The sequence below is a fragment of the Piliocolobus tephrosceles genome, chromosome 10 (genome assembly GCF_002776525.5).
Source record: "Piliocolobus tephrosceles isolate RC106 chromosome 10, ASM277652v3, whole genome shotgun sequence".
NCBI classification, from domain to species: domain Eukaryota; kingdom Metazoa; phylum Chordata; class Mammalia; order Primates; family Cercopithecidae; genus Piliocolobus; species Piliocolobus tephrosceles.
The window spans coordinates 580,675-606,919 of NC_045443.1; the positions used below are offsets into that span (position 1 = coordinate 580,675).

Here is a 26,245-nt window from a genome sequence, read left to right on the forward strand (position 1 = left end):
TAATTCATTGTGGTGCTCAGTAAATGTTAATTTCATTTTCTTTTTCTACCTCTAATTTTAAAAGTAATTCATGCACATGCAAAAAAATTTGAAGAATACAGTAGGTAACAAATTCCCTATTGCTAAAGAGTTAAATAACTAATTCTATCATCTTTCATAGCAGGGAGTCAATAAAAACAAGCAATATTTAAGTAGGTAATAATTATTCTAAATTATAAAATCAGACAAAAGAGTAAGTGAACTTTACTAGAATTATTTTATAGATGCTCCTCAACTTACGACAGGGTTATGTCCCCGTCGCAGGTTGAAAATGCATTTAACAAAATTAACATACTGAACACAGCTTAGCCTACCCTACCTTAAAGGTGCTCAGAACCCTTACATGGGCATGACCGACGGAGCCGTGGCTCAATGCTGCTGCCCAGCCTCGTGAGAGACAGTGTCATACCACACATTGCTAGACTAGCAAAAGTTCAAAATTCAAAATTCGAGACACATTTTCTACTCAATGCATATCACTTTCGCACCATCATAAAGTCAAAAAATCACAAGTCGATCTAAGTTAGGGATCATCTGAATTAAGATTATTCTATTCTAAAGAATTAATAGTTTAAAAGATTAATCCGTGAAACAGGCGTTACCTGACAGGTGGGATAATCCAAAAGCCTTCTTACCTGAATAGCTTCCACTTTAGCTGTCCATTCTCGAGCCTTTTGTAAGGCTTCTTTCAAGGACAATACATTGGGTAGAAAGGCTGGAATGTTCTTGGCTTCGTTGACAATGCTTTCTAAACTTGTCACACTGTGCCGTGGTCTAAAAGAACAATAAAAACAGAGTAGGATGCATGAGAAATCAACAGTTAAATAACATTTCAGAATGCTTAGATAACTTTCATTTACATGATTTCACTGAATTCTTACCACAATCCTGTAAGGGAGGCAAAGCAGCTAGTATCTTTCTTTTCCATCTTATAGATAAGAAAATGTATAAACATAAGTTTATAATAAAATAAAACATAAATATTTTATGGATAAGAAAACTTTAACTCAAAGAGAAGTTATTTTCCCCAGTCATTTAGCGTAATAAATGACACATCTGAAATACTGATTCAGAAAGAGGGTCAGATCCACGATCCTTTCACTATACTAGACTGCCTCCATTCTACTTCTCTACAGCACCTGAAACCGTCAGAGACGCACATTTGATAGCAACGTAGAAAACAAGAGACTAGAAATCCATTCATGTTGACAAGGTACATTTACTTAAACTACATTCATGAACATTAGTTACACAAAGATGAATAAAGCATAGACCTTATCCTCAACGAATCACAATACAAGATAAGAATTATGCTTCTACTGGGAACTAAAACCAAATTACTATAAACTCACTGTTACGGGAGGCAGTGATTAATTCTGCCCAGGAAAGCTGAGAAAGGCTTTGAAGTAGGCCTTAAATTAGTATGATTCTGTCAAAACGAAAAGTTAAAGAAGTTAAAGAAACCAGGAATACAATGAACAAAGGCATGGAAAAACACTTAAAAAGCAGTTAATAGTTCAGTTTGCAATTAGGGGGTGATGTGGAGAACTGGAGGCAGGGAATGGGTGGAAAAAGAGTGGGACAGGAAAAGGGAATTCGGCAGGAAGAAAGATGCAGAGTCCTGAGAGCCATGGACTTCATCATGTAAAGTAATGGGAAGCTACTGAGGTAGAAATCGTTCATCATCCACGAATCCTACTATGTGTTAGGCACTGTTCTAGGTACTGGAAATTGCTCATGAGCAAGAATGACAGTCCTTGCCTCATGAAACCTTTATTTATTTTTTGAGTCTCGCTGTCACCCAGGCTGAAGTGCAGTGGCGCCATCTCAGCTCACTACAACCTCCGCCTCCTAGGTTCAAACGATTCTCATGCCTCAGCCTCCCAAGTAGCTGGGACTACAGGCATGTGCCACCTTGCCCAGCTAATTTTTTCTATTTTTAGTAGAGACAGGGTTTCACCATGTTGGCCAGGCTGGTCTGGAACTTCTGGGCTCAAGCAACCCACCCTCCTCAGCCTCCCAAAATGCAGGGATTACAGATGTGAGCCACTGTGCCCAGCCTCATGAAGCTTTTTAATTTTATGAAGATTATTAATAAGGAGTTTATAATGCACTGTGAGAACTGTAATGATAAATGAAAGTAAAGGTGCTATTGGAATACATAGTAGGAGAACCTAATCGACCTGGTGGGTAAAGAAGACTTCCCAAAAGTGATGTCTAAGCTTTCTCATCCTTTCTGAATAAGGCTTAATCAGGAAAGCTGGGGCCAGGGGCAGGAGAGGGTTGGTAGCGGTACACCACAGGAGATGGGCTGAAAATAAGAGTGCTCTACAGGAGAATAAAATACACATGCACAAAGATGCAGAGAAAGAACATAGATGTTTGAGGAACTGGGAAGAAAACTCACAATGTTTGGAACATAGGATACAAGAGGAAGAATGGCAAGAGATAAGACTAGATACATAATTAAGCAAGAGGCTAGATGACAGATGGCCTTATAAATCAGGTTAGAGAATTTGGACTTCATCCTGAGGGCAACAGAAAACTAGAGAAGGATTTAAGTAAGGGAGTGAAAGTTACACCTGTGTTTTAACAAAGTACTAGTGGCAGTATAGAGAATGAATTACAGAGGGCTAAGGCCAGACAGAACCTGCTGCTGTGATCTAGGCTAGCTATGACAGCAGCCTGAGTGGAAAGAGAGAAAAAGAAGGAATAATCCTACAAGATTCTTTTCAAAACAGCAGACAGAATGATATATCCAAAGTACTAAGACAAAACAATGGTCAACCAGTAATTTTACACCTAATGCAAAAAAGTCCTTTAAGCATGAGGGTAAAAGGCTGGGCACAGTGGCTCATGCCTGTAATCCCAGCACTGTGGGAGGCTGGGGCGGGCGGATTGGATTGCTTGAGGTCAGGAGCTCAAGACAAGCCTGGCCAACATGGCGAAACCCCGTCTCTACAAAAAATTAAAAAATTAGCTGGTCATGGTGGGCATGCACCTATAATCCCAGCTACTCGGGAGGCTGAGGCATGAGAATAGATTGAGCCTTGGGCAGTGGAGGTTGCCATGAGCCAAAATGGCACCATTGCACCACACCCAAGCCTGGGCAACAAAGCAAGTCTCTGTCTCAAAAAAGAGGGTGGGGAGGGGGTTTGAAAAAGAATGAGTATAGCATAAATCCATGTGCAGACTTCAAAAAAAAAAGAATGAAAGTGAGAAGCACTGGGGAAATATAATCAGCACAACTGAGTTTGAGGATAAAGAAGAAGGGAGGAGTCAAAGCTAACTACCAAAGTACCTGCTTGTTCAAATGAGTGAAAGATGGCATCATTTAAAGAATAAAGAAACAAAGGAGGAGGATATGGGAAGACATTAATGAGTCCAATTTTGGATACAGGGAATTTCAGGTATCTGTGAGACATCCCCTGGAATTATCTAACAGGCAGATGATATTTATGAAAGAAATCTGTATTATAAATGAAGATTTAGGAGTTACTCAGTATAAAGAAGGCAAACGGAGCCAAGAAATTAAATTAAATTTCCAGAGAGACTGTACAGAGTGAGAAAAAAGGTATCCTTTCCAGAATCTTGAGGAAAACCATTATTTTAGATGTAGAGAGAAGGCCAAAGGCAAAGAAAGAATCTCAAGAAAATAATGGTAAGTAGTTAATAACCAATACTAAGAGATCAAGAAGATTAAGGATGTGTTTCAGAAAGATAATTCTGACAGAAATTAGAAAAGAGTCTAACTCCCACTATTTCCACCAACCACATAATCCTCTATTTCTTTACCAGTTTTACTTTTTTCATGACGGTAATTATTTGAAATTCATTCATTTCTCTCTCTCTCTACTAGAACGGTAACTCCATGAAAGCAGAGATCTTTGTGTGTCTTGTTCACTACTGTCTACATAGCATTTAGAAATGGTACCTGGCATGGAGTAGGTTCTCCATCAATACTTTGACCAAACTCAAATATCAAGGTAAAACATAAGAGGACTACAACCAGGTCAGTGACAATGAATTTGAAAGAGAGATACGAAAGACATTTTGGAGACAAAACCATCAGGACCTGGTGACTGACTAAATTTAGGAGACCAGGAAAACAAAGTGTTTAACTATTATTACCAACGAAATTTCATTTGGTAGCCTACTACCAGTTGTGTCAGGTATTATCAAAATCATAGTTTTACATTCCAAAGTTATTTAGCTTTGTCCACTTGATATGTTCCCACCTCCTGGAACTGTCATTAATCTGAAGACACTGAGTAATATGAATAGTTCAAACAGGAAAAGCAATGAATAAATTTTAGTATGTATTCTGCATGTCATCTGGATAGCAAAATATCCAGTGTACATAGAGGCTTCTCAGAGCTGTGCTCATTAAATCACCTAAAGATTTTCTTATCAAAATGCATCCAAAGTTAAGTGGCTGGCAAAGTAGTTAAGTACACAGAGATACTGAAATGAAGTGGAAGATGCTTTAAATTTCAGTTGTATCACTCAGTAACTACGTGATCACTCTATGCACTCGTTTCCTCATCCTCACAAGAGAAATTATACAAATATTAATCTTAGCTGCTAGAGAAATGCTTTCACAAAGACCACCAGCATTAATTATCGCCCAAATTTGCTGATATACAGTCAGATATAAACACTTTATTTAAATCTCATTAAGTCCAATGGGGTGCTGATGCTAATACAGCCACTCAACACTCTCCTCCTGCCTTATTCTCATCTCCCAATACTTTTCAGCATAAATCCTCCACTCCAGGGAAACCCACTTATTTTCTGTCACCTGAACACACCCTAACTATTCCTTAAACTCAGTTTCTGACATTTCTCTTACCTTCCTTCCACTTCAATCCTACTCATTCCTCAAGGCTCTACCTAAGTTCTTATTTTTCTCTGAAGCTTTTCTATTGACCACCCAAGCTCACCATGATCTTCCCCCTCTGAATCCCTGTAACATTTTTCCATACCGTTCGGTTAACATTAATAACATACTACAATGAGCTGTACACTTCTTACTTCCTAACTATCATATCACTAAGTACAGGCTCTAAACAAAACACTCCTTTGTATAACATGAAGTACCTAACAAAGTACTCTGCACAATAGTTTGCACATATTTGAAACTGTCTACATGTAGCCCCATTTGATAACTTAGCAATTGGCCCGGGAAGGCACAAAACATTTAATTAAATATTTAATGTCATCACGATAAACCAGTTGTTGGAGCCAGACACAGGAGAACCCACTCCCTAGCACTGCTACTCCATTTGTGGGTCCAGACACAATGAGGTGCTCTGAGGGCTGAAGAAGGTGTGGACTGTGGGCATTCCTGCCTAGCAAGAAACCCTCCAGCTTGCCTGTACCCACTGCCACCGACCTGCACCTCTCCAGGAGCTGCCTGCCAAGGCAAGGAGAGAGGAGAATCTCCCCATTTCCTTCAGGCCCTGGATCATCAGGAAATGCCTTTCCCACCTACACAACTTAACTAATGCTACTTACACATTAAAATCCTAAAGGCAAAAAAAAAAAAAAAAAAAAAAAAACAACAAGCCATTTAATGAAATAAGCCTTTAAGCTCCTTCTTCCCATTCTACCTTCTGACTTAGTTGTTAAAGAGGCAACAGTCACCAAAATGTGTTCACCTTGCCTGTAGGCAGACCTTAGCCTTTTCTTCCCATCGTTCAGAGACTGTAAGGAGCTCCTGTAGTTCAGCCATTGCTTTCTCCACAGCATGGTGGGGTGCCAACCCTACCCCAGAGTCTATCAGTTTCTTCATGACATCCAAAGTGACTTGCTGTGGATCTGATAAGGTCAGCCTTACTTCGTCCAACCACCGAGCCTGTTGCAGCTCTTGCTTCAGTCGTGGTAATTCAGGGAGTTCCACATACAGACTAGAGCCCATATCTATCAACATTTGGAGTTTGGAAGAATCTGGGGTTTCATCCATCATGGCCTCCTGAGCACGTTCATGAAACTCTTCCACATCATCTAGCAGATTCTGAAAAGGTCAAAAGAAATAAAAATTCGAAAAACAAATTTAAAAGATACAAAAGAGTATGAACTAGACATAGTCAAGGCACACTATCAATTCTAGACTCTTATAATCTCACCATCATAACACCAAATATTCAGATATGATAGTTAAATTAATAAATATGCTTTTGTGTAATTACTTCTAGCTATACTCCTACTTTTAAAATATAGTTGGTTCATTCAATAAATATTTAATGACTGCTGATTTAGATGCAGGCACTTTTCCAGGCACACAGTATTAAAGAAGACATAAAAAGTCCTTGTCTTCAGAGAACATACTTTTTTTATTTTTTTTGAGATGGAGTCTCACTCTGTCTCCCAGGCTGGAGTGCAGTGACACGATCTCAACTCACTGCAAGCTCCACCTCCCGGGTTCACGACATTCTCCTGCCTCAGCCTCCCAAGTACCTACGACTACAGGTGTCTGCCACCACGCCCGGCTAATTTTTTGTATTTTTAGTAGAGACAGGGTTTCACCGTGTTAGCCAGGATGGTCTCAATCTCCTGACCTCATGATCTGCTCGCTCAGCCTCCCAACGTGCTGGGATTACAGGCGAGAGCCACCGTGCCCCGCCCAGAGAACACATATTCTAATGCAGGTGACCAGTGAACACATGAATAAAATGTTTCAGTTAGTGTCAAGTGCTCTGAAAATAGGGCAGCACAACAGAGAATGACCAGAGCGGGCAGAGGCATATTACTTAGCAACGTCATGGTAGTCACAGAAGGCAAACTGAACCTAAATTGAGGATTGGGGAAGAACTACAAGAGGGTCTGAATGAAGAACAGTTAGGGCAGGGTAAATAATAATTGCAAACGCTTTTAAAGAAGAATGAGCTTGGTGTGTTGCTACAAGTGGACGATGGAGAAATGTGGTTAAAAAATAAGCAGAGGTCAGACTACACAGTATCTTCTAGGTTACAATGAGTTTGAATTTCATTCAAATGGCTTTGGGGAACCACTGGAGAACTTTAACCACAGGGAAATGATGTGATTTGATTTAAAGTTTAGATTATCATTCTGGTTACCAAACAAAAAATAAAATGTCAGATGAGCAGAAGAAGAGAAAGCAGCTGAAAGCCTGTTGCAGTAATCCAAGGGGCACATTCCAGTGGTATAGAGCATAGTTTAGGCAACGGAGAGGACAATAAATGGTTTGCTTTGGGATATATTTTGGAGGTAACAGCAGCCAGCACTTGTTTAAATATTGACCACGGGGGCCGGGTGCGGTGGCTCAAGCCTGTAATCCCAGCACTTTGGAAGGCCAAGACGGGCGAATCACAAGGTCAGGAGATCGAGACCATCCTGGCTAACACGGTGAAACCCCGTCTCTACTAAAGAATACAAAAAACTAGCCAGGCGAGGTGGCGGGCACCTGTAGTCCCAGCTTCTCAGGAGGCTGAGGCAGGAGAATGGCGTAAACCCAGGAGGCGAAGCTTGCAGTGAGCTGAGATCCGGCCATTGCACTCCAGCCCGGGCAACAGAGCGAGACTCCAAAAAAAAAAAAAAAAAATTGAACACGGGGAATAAGGGAAATAAAGAAATCAAGGAGTTTGATTCATTTGGTTCATTAACAGCTTAAGGCCAGGTGTGGTGGCTCACATCTGTAATCCCAGCACTTTGGGAGGCCAAAGCAAGTGGATTGCTTGAGTTCAGGAGTTTTGAGACCAGCCTGGGTAAAACGGTGAAACCTCGTCTCTACAAAACATACAAAAATTAGCCAGGTGTGGTGGTGTGCACCTGTAGTACCAGCAACTTGGGAGGCTGAGGTGGGAGGATTGCTTGAGTCTGGGAAGCCAAAGTTACAGTGAGCTGAGACCATACCACCGTACTGCAGCCTGGGTGACAGAGTCAGACCCTGTCTCAAAAAAAAGAAAAGAAAAAAAGCCTTTAATATGTCTTTTAGTCCACCAAAAGGAAATCCAGAGTATACAGCTGGACATACAAGTCTGTGGGGAAAAAAAGGCATCCAGGGCTGGAGATGTGGGACTGAATCAACAGGATATAGGTGATATTTAATGTCACTGGGCAAATAAGGTATCAGAAGTGGGGGCACCTGAAGAAAAGGCCGAGACTCCTCATATACTCCAATACTTGAGAAGTCAAGTCAAAGAGAAAACAAGCAGCAAGGAAGACTTAAGAGAAGAACTGCCAATGAGCTAAGAAAAAACCCAGAAAGTGTGATGTCACAGAGGCTTAAACAGCATTCAAGAAAGAGTAGTCTATCAAAATGCTCTTATGAAATGTAATAAGACAAGAACACAACTGACCCTAGATTTCACAAGTTGATAACCTTGATAAAAACTATTTTAGGCCGGGAACGGTGGCTCATGCCTATAATCCCAGCACTCTGGGAGGCCGAGGTGGGTGGATCACCTGAGGTCAGGAGTTTGAAACCAGACTGCCAACATGGCGAAACCCCGTCTCTACTAAAAATACAAAAATTAACTGGGCATAGTGGCCCATTCCTGTAATCCCAGCTACTGGGGAGAATCACTTGAACCCAGGAGGCAGAGCTTGCAGTGAGCCAAGATCGCGCCACTGCACTCCAGCCTGGGCGACAGAGCGAGACTCCCTTCTCAAAAACAAAAACAAAAAACACTATTTTAGACCCCTACCCAGTCCCAAAACACAGAAACACCCCAAACTATCAAAAGATCATTAACTATGGAGATTAATATATTTAATACATACTTTGAAGATTTTACATATTCATTAAGCCATCAGGGTGCTGGTAATTTCAGAGCTCTGCATTTTTAAAAGCTCATGTATTAATAACACTGATACATGCAGATTATTTTAACTAATTTCTTGCATCTCAATTACATCTATGTTAAATGGGTGTTCTGAACTAAAATTAATATAGAGAAAAATAATTCTTTATCAGCCTTACAGAATTTTAAATGGGGAATAATGGCTAAGAACAAAACCAAAAAATTGCCTATTAAAGAACCTCAAATAGCAGCATATAGTGAGAGAAAAAAAAAATTAGAGCAAAAAACTAGTTCAGAGATACCATTCTGTGAAACCCAGAACAGGAGACCACGTCACAAAGGACATTACCCAAAAAAAGGATGTGATACTTCACCTTCACTTGCCGAGCTTGGCTGATGACACACGGAAGACTAAAAAGTTGTTGGACAAAGGCCTTCAATTCTTCCACTGTCAGTTTGGTCCGAGTCCTCCCACTATCTGGGCTCTGTCTGATGTGAAATAATATTGAGATATAAGTAAGAAAAAATCAGTCATTCTGGTATCAAAAGGGCTCCTATTCTCTTCAGAATTCAAACCTAAGCAATCCTAGAATCCCAGTGTTTGGGGGATTACACTGCAATGGTGACCACTTCAAAACAGTTTTTAAGTTCTTCAGTTAATGACTCAAAGATTCAACTCTCCAAGTTACAGTTCCTTCGATCTACAAGTATTAAACATTTCAAACATTACATAAATTCCTCAGAGGTGGAATATTAAGTTCATTGATAAAACTTAACCCTGTATCTCAAGAAGGTTAAAATGTGAAAGAAGAGCCTTTAACCTGCCTTAGGTTACAATGAATCCTCTGAAAGTGTTCCAAAATTTTGTGTGTGTATGATTTTTCTAAGAGGGTTCCTAAACTTTTACCAGGTTCTCCAAGTGGGGTCACTGGCCCAATGACAAGCTAAGAGCTATTGATCAATGTCTCTAAAAAAAGTTATATAACAAAATGGTAAATAAAAAATTTACAAGGTAATTTAAAAACCCAGTATGAATTGCTATAGAAAAGTCATTCAGACAAAAGAAATGTGCTGGAATTACAACACATTTAAATACCACAGAAAATCTAATACTTAGGAATCACATCATATCAAGGGTGCATACTTCTATGCTTCTTAACAACCTCCTCTGCATCCATCAAGGTTACCCTTTGCTGCCACCTGCCTTCGGCCTATAGTTTCCATTTATTCATTTACAAATATTTATTGCACAACTATGTGCCAGGCATTGTTCTAAGCACAAGAAATATGACAATGAAAAAAAAATTCCTGATATTCTAGTCTTGTGTACATTCTAGTGGGGGATGGGGAAAAGACAGATAAAATAAGTAGATTAGTATATTAGCAGGTGATGATGCTAGGAGAAAAACAAAGCATGAAAGAAGGGTAAAAGGACTGTAATTTTATAAAGGCTTGTCAGAAAAGCCCTCGCCAACAAAGTGACATTTGAAAACAAAGGCTTCAAAGAGGTAGGTAATGGAACAAGCCACCTGGATATGGTGGGAAGGGAACTCCAAGCAGAGTAAAGAGAGAGCATGAAGTCCTCAGCAAAAAAGTGCCCGCTATGTATGAAGAACAGCAAGAGAAAGAACACTGCAGGCGGGAGCAAGAAAGAAGGGAGAATAGTAGGATATAAAACTGGAGCATTACTGGGAGCAAGAGACATGGTCACAAGAGGTCCAAGACAATGTAGGGCTTCACAGGCCAGACAAAACTTTGGTTTTTACTCTGAAAGAAAGAGGACAACAATAATTAAACTCTTCTTAGGTTTACCTGTGTTTCTGCTTTTTGCTCAGAAGCAGCTGAGCCACAGAAGCACAGGTCTCAGCTTCTTTTACAGCATCCCTGAGTTTTCGAAAGAGATCATTCTCTGGGTATTTTCTATCCTCAGCATCTTCCAGCATTACTCGCAATTCAATCAAATCTGTAAAAATAAATACAGAGCCATATACAATGACCACAGACACAAAAAGCCATTCTAAAATCTTCACCAACCTCACTCAAGTGAGTCCCCAACCTACTAGTAGAAACATAATAATTAGTAGAAACAAACAGCTGTGAAAATCTCACCAACACAATAAAAGCTAACAACCAGGTGCTCATTTATAATGCTTATAGACAGTTTCTCGCAGGTAAATAAATCTCTCTTTCCAAAGAAGCCTTCAGTGTTAGTCTTACTGGTAATAGTGGGTTCCCAACATATATAATAAATTTACTGCAAGTTAGATGTCCAGCCCATTTTTAGTCAGTTTTTTCATTTCAAAGAAGATTCTCAAATAGAAAATTAAGTCTATATTCAACCAACCCATTAATCTCAAATCTCATAGGAAGCCTAGGATTTTTCTTTACGGAAGGAAAAAACATAAAACTAAACAAAGCCTCTTTTAAAGTGACAATCAATTCAGCATATGTATACGAAAGAAGGAAATTTAACCTTTTTTGTGGTTGAAGTTAGCAGACAATGCTTCTGTAACACGACTGACCCAAGTGTCATAGGACTGTGCCCTGACTTTTACACCATATAGCAGAGAAGGGAGGTCTTCTAATGGGTAACGATATCTACAAAAGAAAACACAAACACACACAGAAATAAAAACCTCAAAAACCAACAATAACTTAAAAATAAAGTTTTAAGTATAATCGGCTTAAAGAGAATACAATGGCCAAGGGAATGGGATCTTCGTTCACATGAAGAGAAAATCAAACCAGCCCACCGTTCTTAATGCAAGGAGACAAGGAACATGTGAAATCAACTGATAAAGAAACTAATTTCAGCTGCCAAGTTTAGGGCCAACTTTAAAGGACTGGTCTTCACGCCTCGAAGTAGACAGAGAAGTTGAGAAGTCCAGAGTAAAGGAGTAAAGGAAGGGAGTAAGTAAAAATAACATTAAGACTTGGTTTTTAAAAAAGGTCATGGAAGTTTCACAAAATACTTTCGGATACCTAAGACATTTCTTCTGCATGGGGCAGGGGCACAGATCAGTTGGATGGTAGAGACATACAAGCCGCTCAGGATTACAGGAACATGTGAGAGCAGAGAGAAAACATGTGGTTCTGCATGCTGAACACTGCCGCTCATCATCAGGAACAAGCTCAAACACTTCTTCTTCTGACATCAGGACACCCTGAAATATAATTTATTGCACTAGATCAAGTCTTTCTAGTTTTTAAAACATCAAAAAACTTAAGTTACTACATTTTTTTCCACAGACAAATCTCTGACTTAAAGGTATAAACATGAAAGGTACAATGGCACAACATCGAAATGCTTCCTAGAAGTAATCATCACTGTTTTTCAATGCGCAAGATTAAAGTTTGGTATCTAAGGATGCACATTTGAGCAACAAAACCATAAAGAAATGTGGGCTGGTTGCAGTGGCTCATGGCTATAATCCCAGCACTTTAGGAGGCCGAGGTGGAAGGATTGCTTGAAGCCAGGGATTTGAGGCCAGCCAGGGCAACAAAGTCAGCATCCCTACACAAACATGTTTAAACATTACCCAGGCATGGTGGTGCATGCCTACAATCCCAGCTACTCAGGAGGCTAAGGAGAGAAGATCATTTGAGGCCAGGCTGCAGTGAGCTGAGACAGTATTGCTGCACTCCAACCCCAGCCAACACAGCAAGACCCTGTCTCTAAAAAAAAGAAACGTGATTACCACAAGAGTCAAGACAGTTCTTTGACAGAAGGAAAGAAAATTGTAATTGGGAGGCATTCTGGGGGTGGCTGGCCCCAAACTCCCAATTATATCCTTGAGCAAAATAAATTAGTAATCTATTATCCAAAAGTAACAGTGACATATACAAACACATGTAAGGACAAAGAAGTATAAAGTAAATTGTACAAATCAAAATATAGTATCAGCATGACATCAAAAAGAAAGTTAAGACAAATTCAGTATGCCAAGAATATAAGAGTGGGTAGGGTGCAGTGGGTCACGCCTGTAATCTCACACTCTGGGAGGCTAAGCCGGGCCGATCACCAGAGGTCAGGAGTTTGAGACCAGCCTGGCCAATATGGCGACACTTCGCCTCTACTAAAAATACAAAAATTAGCCGGGTGTGGTGGTGCATGCCTGTAGTCCCAGCTACTCAGGAGGCTGAGGCAGGAGAATCGCTTGAGCCTGGGAGGTGAAGGTTGCAGTGAGCTGAGATTGCACCACTGCACTCCAGCCTGGGTGACAGAGCAAGACTTCATCTCAAAAAAAAAAAAAAAAAAAAAAAAAAGGATTATAAGAGCACATGAAATGCATTTTACCAAAGACCTCCATTTATTATATAACTTTACAGTTTCTGCTTACTTGATGGAGCGAGTTACTTGGAAACACAATTTTGCAAGAAGAGCAAACTCTCTTCATTTAAACAAGGTGGGAACCTGATAATTTATTCACTGGCATGCACAGTTCTGGTTTTTCATCATACATTGTTTTTGATACTAGTTTAATTTAGATGTCTGCTGGCCATATTCTCCTATCTTTCCATTTTCTCATACTGGCATTTAGTATTTTCTTTAAAAATTATTTTAACACAAAAAGAGTTTCAAATGCACTGCACATACTTCTTAGTTTATAAGAATTTAGCTTCAGAACAACTAGCAATGCTGTTCTCAAGGGAATGCTAAGGTGGCAACTGAGAAAGTTCTGGTTGCTTCAAGAAATTTTATACAGTTTCCCAAACTGTACTCCAAGGATCACAGATCCTAAAAGATACTCTGGGGAAAATAATTTTTTCTTATTCCAGGTGCGGAGGCTCACACCTGTAATCTCAGCACTTTGGAAGGCTGAGGTGGGAGGACTACTTGAGCCAACAAGTTCAAGACCAGCCTGGGCAACATAGGAAGACAATGTCTCTACAAAAAAAAAAAAAAAAAAAAAATAGGGAAAAACATTTTTTTGGAAAATGCTATGGATCATATCCCTCCTACTTCACAGATGAACAATGAACACCAGCATATTCAAGAATCAAAAGTTCTGCAGTAAAGATCTCATTTATCTTTCTTTTTGGCCTATATATGTTTTTATTAATTTTTACCATTAATTTTCCTATACCTTTTAAATAATTTTAAAATCCTGAAAACTGGAAAAGTATATATTTCACATTATTTTAGGTCCCCCTATTTTTTGTACCCAAACTAGAATTCATTGTTCTTTTACTTTCCAGTCTTAAATGAAGCTAACATCAATATTTTAAATATGTCCATTTCCCCTTTCTTAGCCTGCCATTTTCCAAACGTTTTTAGCCACAGAACTTTTCCTTATAATACCTTCTAAAATATTACAAAGCTTATATTCCTGAGAATATACTTTAGAAAACCACAAATAAGCCGGGCGCGGTGGCTCAAGCCTGTAATCCCAGCACTTTGGGAGGCTGAGATGGGCGGATCACAAGGTCAGGAGATCGAGACCATCCTGGCTAACACGGTGAAACCCTGTCTCCACTAAAAAAATACAAAAAACTAGCCGGGCGAGGTGGCAGGCGCCTGTAGTCCCAGCTACTCGGGAGGCTGAGGCAGGAGAATGGCGTAAACCCGGGAGGCGGAGCTTGCAGTGAGCTGAGATCCGGCCACTGCACTCCAGCCTGGGCAACAGAGCGAGACTCTGCCTCAAAAAAAAAAAAAAAAAAAAGAAAAGAAAAAAGAAAATCATAAATAAGGAGAAAATGGAGAGAAGAAAAAAGCCAGAAATACAAATTAAAAGCTACTTGAGGCCAAGCACGGTGGCTCATGCCTGTAATCCCAGCACTTTGGGGGGCCAAGGTGGGCAAATCACTTGAGGCCAGATGTTCCAGACCAGCCTGGCCAACATGGTGAAGCCCCATTTTCTACTAAAAATACAGAAAATTAGCCAGGCGTGGTAGTGCACACCTCTGGTTCCAGCTACTGGGGAGGTTGAGGCAGGAGAATCACTTGAACCCGGGAGACAGAGGCTGCAGTGAGCCAAGGCTGCGCCACTGCACTCCACTCTGGGTGACAGAGCGAGACTCCGTCTCAAAAAAACAAAAACCAAAAAAGGCTATTTGAAATAAGCCAGCTGAGAAAATTAGGGAATGGAACAGGATGGTGTAGCAGTAAGGAAAAAAAGGGGGCAAGGGAGAATGATGAGAAACAGTGCCAAAGAAAAACTTAAAACTAGGTAAGAGGCCAGGTGCAGTAGCTCACACCTATAATCCCACCACTTTGGGAGGCTGAGGTGGGTAGATCACCTGAGGTCAGGAGTTCGAGACCAGCCTGGCCAACATGGCGAAACCTTGCCTGTACTAAAAATACAAAAATTAGCCAGGTGTGGTGGCACACACTTGTAACGCTAACTACTCAGAAGGTTGACACAGAATTGCTTGAACCTGAGAGGTGGAGACAGCAGGTGAGCCGAGATCACGCCACTGCACTCCAACCTGGGCAACAGAGTGAGACTCTTTCTCAAATAAATAAATAAATAAAACAAAAAACTAGGTAACAGATAACTATGAAGGAAATGAGGCCAGGTGTGGTGAGTCACGCCTGTAATCCCAGCACTTTGGGAGGCTGAGGAGGGCAGATAACCTGAGGTCAGGAGTTCGAGACTAACCCAGCCAACATGGCGAAACCGTGTCTCTACTAAAAATACAAAAATTAGCTGGGCGAGGTGGTGAACGCCTGTCATCCCAGCTACTCGGGAGGCTGAGGCAGGAGATTCGCTTGAGCCCAGGGGGCGGAGGTTGCGGTGAGCTGAGATCATGCCACTGCACTCCAGCCTGGGTGGCAGAGTGCAATTCCATCTCAAAAAAAAAGGAAACGTATGAGTCAAGATCACACTAAGTTTTTACATGGTGGTCCTGGCGCTTAGTAAGATGAGGCAATTAGGAAAGAAAGTAGTTTATGAAGGGTGGACAGGAAGGAGATTTTCTATTTCAGATGCTGAAACTGAGATGATAAAAATCTAAATAGAAATGTGCAATACACATGTTGGAAACACAGATTACAAATGAGTGGCTGGACACAGCCTCTTTCAAAGTGACAATAATTCCTGTGTGTAACGTAACAGGAGGAAACTTTAAGAAGTGAGAACTGAAACCACAAGGTAATAGCTGACAGACTGAAAGTGAGAACTGAAACCACAAGCTAATAGCTGACAGACTGAAGACCCTTAGATGAGAATTCCAAGACAAACAGCACAAAATAACAATAATAAACAGTCAAAGGCTGAACCCTGCACACATTGTTGAGGATATAAGGAGAAAGAAGTAGAAATGGTGGGCAAATATAATCAAAGAGACTGAAAAAACAGTAGAGCAAATGTTAGGGAAAGAAACCAAAGCACCAATATATAGTGCAACAAAGAGCTCATGGGGGTGGAAGACACAGAGAGAAACCACTGGATTTGGGCCGGGCGCGGTGGCTCACACCTGTAATTCCAGCACTTTGGGAGGCCGAGGAGGGAGGATGATGAGGTCAGGAAATGGAGACCATCCTGGCTAACACGGTGAAACCCTGTCTCTACTAAAAATATAAAAAATTAGCCAGGCTTGGCGCCTGCAGCCCCAGCTACTCAAGAGGCTGAGGTAGGAGAACGGTGTGAACCCGGGAGGCGGAGCTTGCAGTGAGCCAACATCGCGCCACTGCACTCCAGCCTGCGCGACAGAGTGAGACTCTGTCTCCAAAAAAAAAAAAAGAAACCACTGGATTTTGCAATAAAGTGTGTCACTGGTGAACTCTGAGACTTTCAAAAGTACGATGGGAACAGAATGACAATGATAATGATAATGAAAGGATAAAGAGGACATAAGACTGCTGACCACAGGAAAACCAGTTAAGATTTTCAGTAAAAGGTAAAATAAAAACTTTTCTTAAAATAGGAAAGACAAGTTCATAATGCAAAGTAAGGGCAGGGATAAGTAACTGGAACAAGGGCACAGGTGGAAGGTATGTTTAAAGAAGGGTCTACAGAGAAATTTGATCAAAGTATCACAAAGAAACATGGTAGAGGATCAGGAGACGAGGCATTCAAATTATCAAAGAGCAAGGAAAATAATGCCCCATTCAGGTTAAATCTGAAATACTGAGGACATATCATGAAATCGTATTTCATGAGTCTCCACCAATGTACTTAAAATTTCAAAATTCAAAAGAAAGACTCTAGGCAATGAGAAAAGGAATCCCATTTTAAATAAATATATAATCAAAATAAGACTTTTAAGAATACAAGTATAGGCCAGGCACAGTGGTTCACACCTGTAATCCCAACACTTTGGGAGGCCAAGGTAGGTGGATCACTTGAGGTCAGGAGCTTAATACCAGCCTGGCCAACATAGTGAAACCCCATCTCTACTAAAAATACAAAACTGGGGTAGAGAAGGTGGTGCATGACTGTAATCCCAGCTACTTGGAAGGCTGAGGCAGGAGAACTGCTGAACCTGGAAGGCTGAGGTTGCAGTGAGCCAAGATCATGCCACTGCACTCCAGCCTGAGCAACACAGTGAGACTCCGTCTCAAAAACAACAAAAAAAGAATACAAGCTTAAAGTGGGAATATTAAATAATGAAATACCACTATAACCTTATTACAATGTCTAAAGTTGAAAAGACTAACTATACCAAATGTTGGTGAGGATAGAAGGCAACTGAAACTTCTTACACACTGCTGGTGGAAATATAAAATGGTACAACCACTTTGGAATACAGCTTCACAGTTTTTTAGAAAATATTACACATACAGCTGGGTGCGGTGGCTCACATCTGTAATCCCAGGACTTTGCGAGGCTGAGGCAGGCGGATCACCTGAGGTCAGGAGTTCGAGACCAGCCTGCCAACATGAAGAAACCCCCTTTCTACTAAAAATACAAAAATTAGCTGGGCACGGTGGTGCATGCCTGTAATCCCAGCTACTCGGAAGGCTGAGGCAGGAGAATCACTTTAATCCAGGAGGCGGAGGTTGCGGTGAGCTGAGATGAAGCCATTGCACTACAGCCTGGGCAATAAGGGCAAAACTCCATCTCAAAAAAAAAAAAAAAAAAATTACACATACACATACTATATGATCCAAGCATTCCACGCCTAGTATTTACCCCAGATAAATAAAAGCATATGTCCATTAAAAGGCTGTACACAAATGTTCAGAGCAATTTAATTTCTAACAGCCAAAAAATGTTAACAATCCAAATGTTCACCCACAAGTGAAAGGATAAACAAATTGCGGTACACCTACTCAAAGGAAAACCGTGTGCAATAAAAAGGAATAAAGTATTGGTACATGCAACAATATGGATGAGTCTCAAAGTAATTACGCTGAATGAAAGAAATCAGACACAAAAGGACAACTTGTATGGTTTGATTTGAATAAAATTCTCCAAAAAAATAAGCAAAGAAAGAATAGTGGTTTCTGGGGTTTGGGGGCAAGAGGAGAAAGTGATGGTGCAGGATGGCCAGGTGTGGTGGCTCATGCCTGTAATCCCTACGCTTCAGGAGGCCAAGGCAGGAGGACTGCTTGAAGCCAGGAGTTTGAGACCAGCCTAGGTAACAAAGCAAGGCTCCACCACTACAAAAAATCTAAAAAATTAGACGGACATGGTAACACGCACCTGCAGTCCCAACTACTCCAGAGGCTGAGGTGGGAAGATTGTTTGAGCCCAGGAGTTTGAGGCTGCAGTGAGCTATGATTGTGCCACTGCACTCCAGCCTGGACAAGAGAGAGAACCCATCTTTCAAAAAGGTGGTCCAGAGCAAGAAGGAAGAACCATATGAGGGCATGAAAAAACTTGTAGAGGTGATAGATACATTCATTATCTTGATTGTAGCAATGGTTTCATGGGTATATACATAGTCACAACTTATCAAATTGTACACTTTAAACACATGCAGTTTATTACATCTCAATTAGGCTTCAACAAAGCTATTTTAAAAACAGAGACAGAGTATCAGGCAGAGGAGGAGGAGGGACATGATACAAAAACAGGAGGAAGCACGGTGTAAACCTAATGAAGCTAGCCAGCTATGCAGGAAATATTAGATAGAACAGGCCAAGATGATGCTAAAGATACACATTTTCTCATATATTAGCCAGTTCAATGTGATGATGCTTAGCTTATTCTAAGTATTTTAAATCCCAACCCGTGGTTATTCCATCCTTCCTATTCATCAAATTACTTAAAGGGGAGGGAAAAAGATTAATTCAAACTGACAGTATGTAATTGCCAGAAACACAACGTATTCAACACAAAGCTCAGGAAAAAAATGATTTAAATTTTCTTGTTTAAACAATTAACACTGTATGTAGAAGATTTAAAATGTAAATATATACCTAAGAAATTCTGATAGGACTTGTTTTAAAAACCTAGATGATACGATTCCTAAAACGTTTTTAATCTGGAGAAACCAATATGTCAATTATAAAAACATAAAACCTTCTCCAAATCAGTGATTTTTACGTTCAACTCCTAGGGAGTCAGAGATGAAAATTCTATCTATAGGTTTATTTAGCATATCCCATAAGCAGTATCAAACACAGAAAACGTGCTCAGCAAACTCACCATCAAACACAGAAAACGTGCTCAGCAAACTCACCATCAAACACAGAAAACTTGCTCAGCAAACTCACCATCTGCACAACAGACTCTCTTAATCGTGTTTCCTCTTCAGTCATAAGAGTCAGTTCTCTGCAGACTATGGCCGCCAGCCCCACATCTAAGCATTCTGGATCTGCTGCCATCTTGAAAATGAGTTCCTCATGTGAAAAGACACAATGGCGCCTTAGGCGTCGGTAATGATTGACACACTGACGTCCAATGGGCAACTGAAAAGGAGATTTCCAAATTAAATAACTCGCTTATAACATACCGCAGAACAGAACCACTACTTACCCTCCAGGTCCTCCCTTTTATTAGAAAGAAGACAGAATACCAAATCCATTTAAATATAAAGAGGCAATATTACATTAACTGTAAATATTAACCCTGTATGACTCAGCCAGAATTTCAAAGGCTTTCCCACAGAAAATTCCCATAATCTGAAATGCTAAATTTCTGGCCTAAACTGCTAATTTTCTATTTATTGTATATCAAGGAGTTCTTTGGAATATAACTGAGGCAGCAAACTCTTTTAGACTAACTTAACATGAGCCTGCCCTTACAAGAAAAAGAAAAATACTATAAAAGTAAATAATTAAATAAGTTCAGGCCAAAAAGGGTTAAGTGGAAATACTCAGAGGACTCAAAATTCCATAGAACAAAAAGAATAGATGTTATTAGAAGAAAAAAAAAGGAAGAAAAAAATAGGAAAGAGGGAAAAAGTAATACTTAAGCAATCCACATTGGCTGACATTTAGTTTTTTTGCAAAAACCAAAACAAAGGACGATTTAGATTTTAGCATCTAGAAATTATTTTAAAAACAACCCTGGCAGAAAGATAATTCAAAGTGAAATTATAAAATTATATACTTTATTTCCCTAACAGTGAAATAAATGACTAAATCATCACTTTTCATAAATGAACAGTCACAGCCTTTAAAATAAATCTTGAAAATCTCCGTAATTATCAAGCTACAAGCCAAATTATAACAATAGCTATACCCTACACATAAATATGCACTCCACCTTCAACTTCTTTCCTATGCTCAGGCAGAAGAACTTGGATAAAGGAGTTTTGTTTGTATTTGTGATATAAAAGAGAAAAAATAAGAAATTGACCTTTAAGACCCTTTTAGAATTCATCTACAGTTTGAGAAAGGCGGAAAGGAATCCGAGAAATCAAAGAAAATATGAGGCTATCTCTGAATTATGCAGTGTTTCCATACTCTTCAAAGAAAAAACTTTCCCAAGGAAAAAGTATGTGTGTGTGTATGTATATTTTGAACCTATGATTAGCAATTATTTTGTCTATTAACAACACACAACTCTTTCATATCTTAAGTACGTAGTCTTTAAAAATTTCTCACCTAGTCTCAATACAAAAACAAGCAGAAGAAAAAATCATACTGTGGGATTTGCAGTTCTTAACTATTATAATATGTGAGGAAGCCACATAAAATAGAAGTGATTACCCATTGTAACTTATAAAAATTAGTCCCATTAGGCCGGGCGCGGTGGCTCAAGCCTGTAATCCCAGCACTTTGGGAGGCCGAGACGGGCGGATCACAAGGTCAGGAGATCGAGACCATCCTGGCTAACACGGTGAAACCCCGTCTCTACTAAAAACTACAAAAAAAAAACTAGCCCAGCGAGGTGGCGGCGCCTGTAGTCCCAGCTACTCGGGAGGCTGAGGCAGGAGAATGGCGTGAACCCGGGAGGCGGAGCTTGCAGTGAGCTGAGATCCGGCCACAGCACTCCAGCCTGGGCAACAGAGCGAGACTCCGTCTCAAAAAAAAAAAAAAATTAGTCCCATTAATTTATTCCAGAGCTAAAACTGCTACAACTTTTAATTTATATCACACCCTTCTTCTAAAGAGTGTCAAGGGCTTCCACGCATATCCTCTAACTTGTCTGAGGTTATTAAGTGAATCTATCAGCATCTTTACATACCAGCTAAAAAACTTAGGCCCCGTGAAATGTTCAAAGCTGCCCAAGGTCAAATACCAGTAACAGTGACAAGGGGAACAGTAGAAACTATCTCCAGCTCCTAAATCCTCCCATTTTCTACCCTACACCTAGCCAATTACCATGTATCATAAACACTCAATAAATGCTGGTTGAATGTTTAGAAACAGAGCTCAAGCCCAAGGCAAAACCCTAAGCCTAGTCTTGTTCTTGCTAAATTATGCTGTTTCCAAAGCCTAATAAGAAAAAATTTCAAAACTATTGGATCAAGAAAGACTATTCATTGTATCATTTGACTCATTAGCAAAGGAAACAAAAACAATCTCTATATGGTTAATCATGGAATTTAACAAATCAAGGTGCCTGCAGAAAACACAAGATCCATTATTAAAGGGTTGCCCCAAAATGTTAACAGAAGCAACAAAAACAGCACCAATACAAGAAAATAAAGTCACTGTGTATCATAAATATACTGTATAGTCTTCTCCCAAGCAACATAACAGCCACTAAATACTTTTTGATTATCTACTTCATACAAAAGCAAAACAGCAATTACCTAGCATTATCATTTACATAAAAGTATAGTGCAGAGATCTCAATATTATAGTTACTCTTTTAAAATTAAAAAAAGGAACAGAACAAAACATAAAATGGCAAGACTAGTAAAATCACCTAATAGTCTATCAGAAAAAAAAAAAAAATGAAGGAATTTGTGAAATTTCAAAGCTACGTATTTGAAAATATGGTAGAATATCTGAAATTATCTCTATAAGCCTGATCACCTTAATAAGTCCCAAAAACACTCAGAGAAAGCAAAAGCTAAGAAAACCATACGCTGGTGCACAAGTAGTTGCGGTTTTAAAACTGCAATTACTTGTGCACCAACTTGTATCTTCAATGGCAAAAGCCACTATTACTTTTGCACCAACCTGTATTTTCCCTTAGAAAAGAAGGATTCAGAAAGAATCGACTGACCATTTATAAGTTCAAACAGTCTCTATTCTGAGCACTTGACCAGAAGGAAGGGAGTCCAAATAAAGGAAAGCAAAGGAGAGAAGGAAAAGAAGGAAAGAAGGAACTGGGGGAAGGGGAAAGGGAAGGAAAAGAATGGAAATGAAGGAAGCAAGTTCAAACAGAATGAGGAAAACAATAAATGGGTAAGAACTATAAAATCTTCAAAATAAAAAATGTGATGGAAATCTACGTAGCTTTCTAAACTATAATAGCCACTCCAGTCTTCACTAAAATACTGACGAACCCTACCCTGAGCCCAGCTAAGCCAACATGGCAACTAAGCTGCTTTATATTTATAGGGGGTTAGTAGACGTACAACAGCCACTTGCTATAGAACAGACCCAGTCAGCAGTACAGAAGTTCACAGCTTCAGCAAAGTTGTAGCCCTGGTTAAATCCAGAGTGATAGGCACGAGGAAATGTCACAACAAACTCGCCAGCACACTGATTGGTCCTGTACACCTAAATGCAAATTGGGAACAGGAATACAAAAATAAAAAATAAAAACAACAAAAAGAGGAAGACAGATTTTATTAGATAATTTCAGATGCATTTTCTAAAACTGAAAACAATAAAGCATTAAGTTAAACATATCAGAAAATGATATCAGAAATAGCCAGAATTCTACCTTCTTAAAATAGTCACTGATAATAGATTATAATTCATGACAAGAATTAGCAGCCAAAAGAAATTCTCAAAAAAAATAATTACTCTCAATGAGCTACAAGTTTCTTAAACTGATACAATTTTTACAATTAAAAGAATTTGTTTTATTCTTGTATCGTAAATAGTGGCAAAGAATAGAATTTCCTGCTACTTTTGGATAGTTTTTTGGAACTAACTAAACTCACACAGCATATGAGACATCCCCAATGAGATGTTCCCAAAATCAGTTTTCTTGAAATCTCACTTTGTTTTACAATAATACTGTATGTCTCCTGAAAAGTCTCAGATTCTGGTATAAATTTATTACTTAAAAACAAAGTAACTTTATAAATGTTACTCAATCTACTTTCTCTTTAAAGTTATGATGAATACTTGATTATCTATAGTAAACCTGTTAAATTTATACTTTATCAGGCATTAGCCTGAATTTGAGAAACATCTTCAAACTTAGGTTCAAAAGTGAAAAAGGCATTTTGCAGTATATTTTTATTTCATTATCTCATGTATTAAAAGCTAAATCTGAGAAAATAAGGATAAGCATAGTTATTAGTTATTAGGATAAGCATCCTTATTAGTTATTAGAGCCACCACTTAAAATACCTCTGCTTTGGTTAAACAGGGATAACAAAGAATATGAGATTTTTGTTCAAAGTAGGATGTAATATTTACTGAAAAAAGAAGGTTATGTGAATAGGTAGCTATACATAAAGTATGATTCATACTTTAATACTCCCCTTGTTAATCAGATAAAAGTTGTTCCCTGCAGAGTATAAATTCTAATTTGGCTAAAAGATGTTATGACTCATTTCTAGTTATAAAACAAAGCATATGTCGTTATTCTATCTAATCAAAAGCTAAAATAACTTTAAATTAAAACTACTGGCTGGGTGCAGTGGCTCGCACCTGTAATCACAACACTTTGGGGGGTCGAGGTGGGAGGGCTGCTTGAGCTCAGGAGTTCGAGAACAGCGTGGGCAACACAGTAAGGTTTCGTCTCTAAAAACATACAACAAATTAGCCGGGGGTGGTGATGTACTCTTACAGTCCCAGCCACTCATCAGGCTGAGGCAGGAGAAGTGCTTGAGCTGAGCAGGTCGAGGCTGCAATGAGCAATCACTGTGCCACTGCACTCCAGCCTGGGCAACAGAGCAAGACCCTGTTTCAAAAATGAAACAAACAAACAAACAAACAAACAAGAAACTGAAGGAAGACAGCAAAAGACTCACAGGCACACCATGCTCCATCAGCACATTGGGGTTCATGATGGTGACTAACTGATGCAGAAGATCAGGCTGGGATTCAAATAACTCAGGGGCCAGCTCTCTCATCACCTCCTCCAGTTGTTCTGCAGCATGAGATGGCACACCATACCATGTCTTTGGCTCCCCCCTAGCAGAAGAAATAACTGTTTAGGCAGAACATGGTACCAATGAGGCCAGGGTATCTGATTCCAGTCCACCAAATTATAATTAACTTGTCTTATTCTATGGTCAGATTATATGCCCTGAATTCTAGCAACCATCTCATAAACCCGTGGTGTTGTTCACAACAGGAGGTAAGTAAATAGTAGTATATATAGGCAGATACAAACTTATCACTACAATTAGAAAAGCAACTCAGTACAGGAACTCTGGAAGGCAGATCAGTGAAAACACCTTCAAACAGGAAAGACGCTATATGAAAAGCAAGCACTGTCCCAAAGGATGCTGATACATGACCTTGATTCACAGGTCCATGTGAGTAACGGACATTCCAACTATCCCCACAATGATCAGAACAAGTCAGTGCTCTCTAGAATACCTCTAAACAGCTTCACTGAGTTCAGTTTTACTACCCAAAGAAACAGGCCAAGGCTAGAAATTATGGAAATCTTAAACATACTCTGTCTATAAACCTTAAAGATCAAAAACTTGGCATCATTAATTCACTAGACTTTAGCAGAGTCCATGCATGCTGTATTTCAGACTGTACATACCAGTGCAAGTAGTTGATGGAATAACTCCAGTGATCTTCAATGTGCCAGCAAAAAGAAGAGAAACACATTCCCACATAGAGCCATGGCACTTTCATACCAGAGATGTCCACATTAATATGTGCAAGAACAGACTGTTCCAGGACAGGCATGTTATTCAAATTCCAACCAGAAAGTGCATATTCCTATAAGAGAAAAAAAAAAAAAAAAACTGTAAATGAAAAATCAGAAATGAAAAGTGCTCAATAGAAATGTCAAGGGAATCTTTCCAGAAAAGTAAAAAATTTTATAGTATTTATACTCTAGTGCATATAGTCTGTGATCTTTGCTATCCACTACATGTAACTCATATAACTCAATATTTAATCCTACCTTCTGTCTAGGTTCTATTTAGATTTCCTTTATCTCAGATACCTCTGGTTTACCATGTAACTCAAATAACTCTATATTTAATCCTACCTTCTGTCTAGGTTCTACTTAGATTCCTTTATCTCAGATGCCTCTGGTTACTCCAAAGCACATGAGCAATTCTTTATTCTCCTGCCAGTCAGGAAAATGGGTCCCACCTTAATACAACATCACTATTTCTATTTTATACCCAGTAGCGTAATATCCTAAAATCTTATTACTATATTGACAGAACGGTGCTAGATACCGTAAAGACAAAATGTAATAATACACATAATCCTGAACTTGTGGCAACAATGAAGACTGACACAATGCAGAAAGTCACTGCCATCACTCCTAACCATTATACAAACACATCTAGAAATACTGGACAAATGATAACAATAACCAAAAAAACTTCACAGCTGAACCCAAAAGAAAAGGGAATTCCCAGTTTCTGGAAACAGAGCAGAAGTAAGCCAGAATAAAAAAGGAAGCTGTTGCAAGGGTTTTCACAGGGGCTTCTAATTGGAGACTGGCACTGGAGAATGACTTTCCAACATCCATCTCTGAAGCCGTATGAGGCTGTGACTTAAAAAAGTGCTTATCATCTTTACGGAGAGCAGTTCTCAAAATGGGATCCAGAGGATCCACTAAGTCAAACTATTTTCACAGTAATTCTAAGACATCACTTGCCTTTTCCACCTACGTTCCTGTAGGAGTGTAGTGTGAGTTTTCCCGGGGAAAGATGATATGCGCTATCGCAACAGTCTGAACGCAGAAGCAGACATGAGAATCTGCTATTAGAAAGTTGATAACTGAATGTGGACGTCAGGAACTCGCAGGGGTGGGGGTAGGGTCATT

General features: G+C 39.5%; 1 protein-coding gene across 1 annotated transcript in view; it reads right to left on the reverse strand.

Annotated features, from left to right (window-relative positions):
- KDM5A (lysine demethylase 5A) overlaps positions 1 to 26,245 on the reverse strand; it is a 90,448-nt gene that overhangs the window by 29,755 nt on the left and 34,448 nt on the right. Inside the window, exons 11-20 of the mRNA XM_023182961.1 lie at positions 24,998 to 25,179; positions 24,249 to 24,411; positions 22,699 to 22,818; positions 19,411 to 19,605; positions 11,787 to 11,968; positions 11,278 to 11,402; positions 10,617 to 10,767; positions 9,179 to 9,293; positions 5,700 to 6,055; positions 675 to 813 (exon numbers count right to left, since the gene is read on the reverse strand). Of these exons, the coding sequence (XP_023038729.1) occupies positions 675 to 813; positions 5,700 to 6,055; positions 9,179 to 9,293; positions 10,617 to 10,767; positions 11,278 to 11,402; positions 11,787 to 11,968; positions 19,411 to 19,605; positions 22,699 to 22,818; positions 24,249 to 24,411; positions 24,998 to 25,179 (1,728 nt within the window). The remainder of the gene's footprint in view (positions 1 to 674; positions 814 to 5,699; positions 6,056 to 9,178; positions 9,294 to 10,616; positions 10,768 to 11,277; positions 11,403 to 11,786; positions 11,969 to 19,410; positions 19,606 to 22,698; positions 22,819 to 24,248; positions 24,412 to 24,997; positions 25,180 to 26,245) is intronic.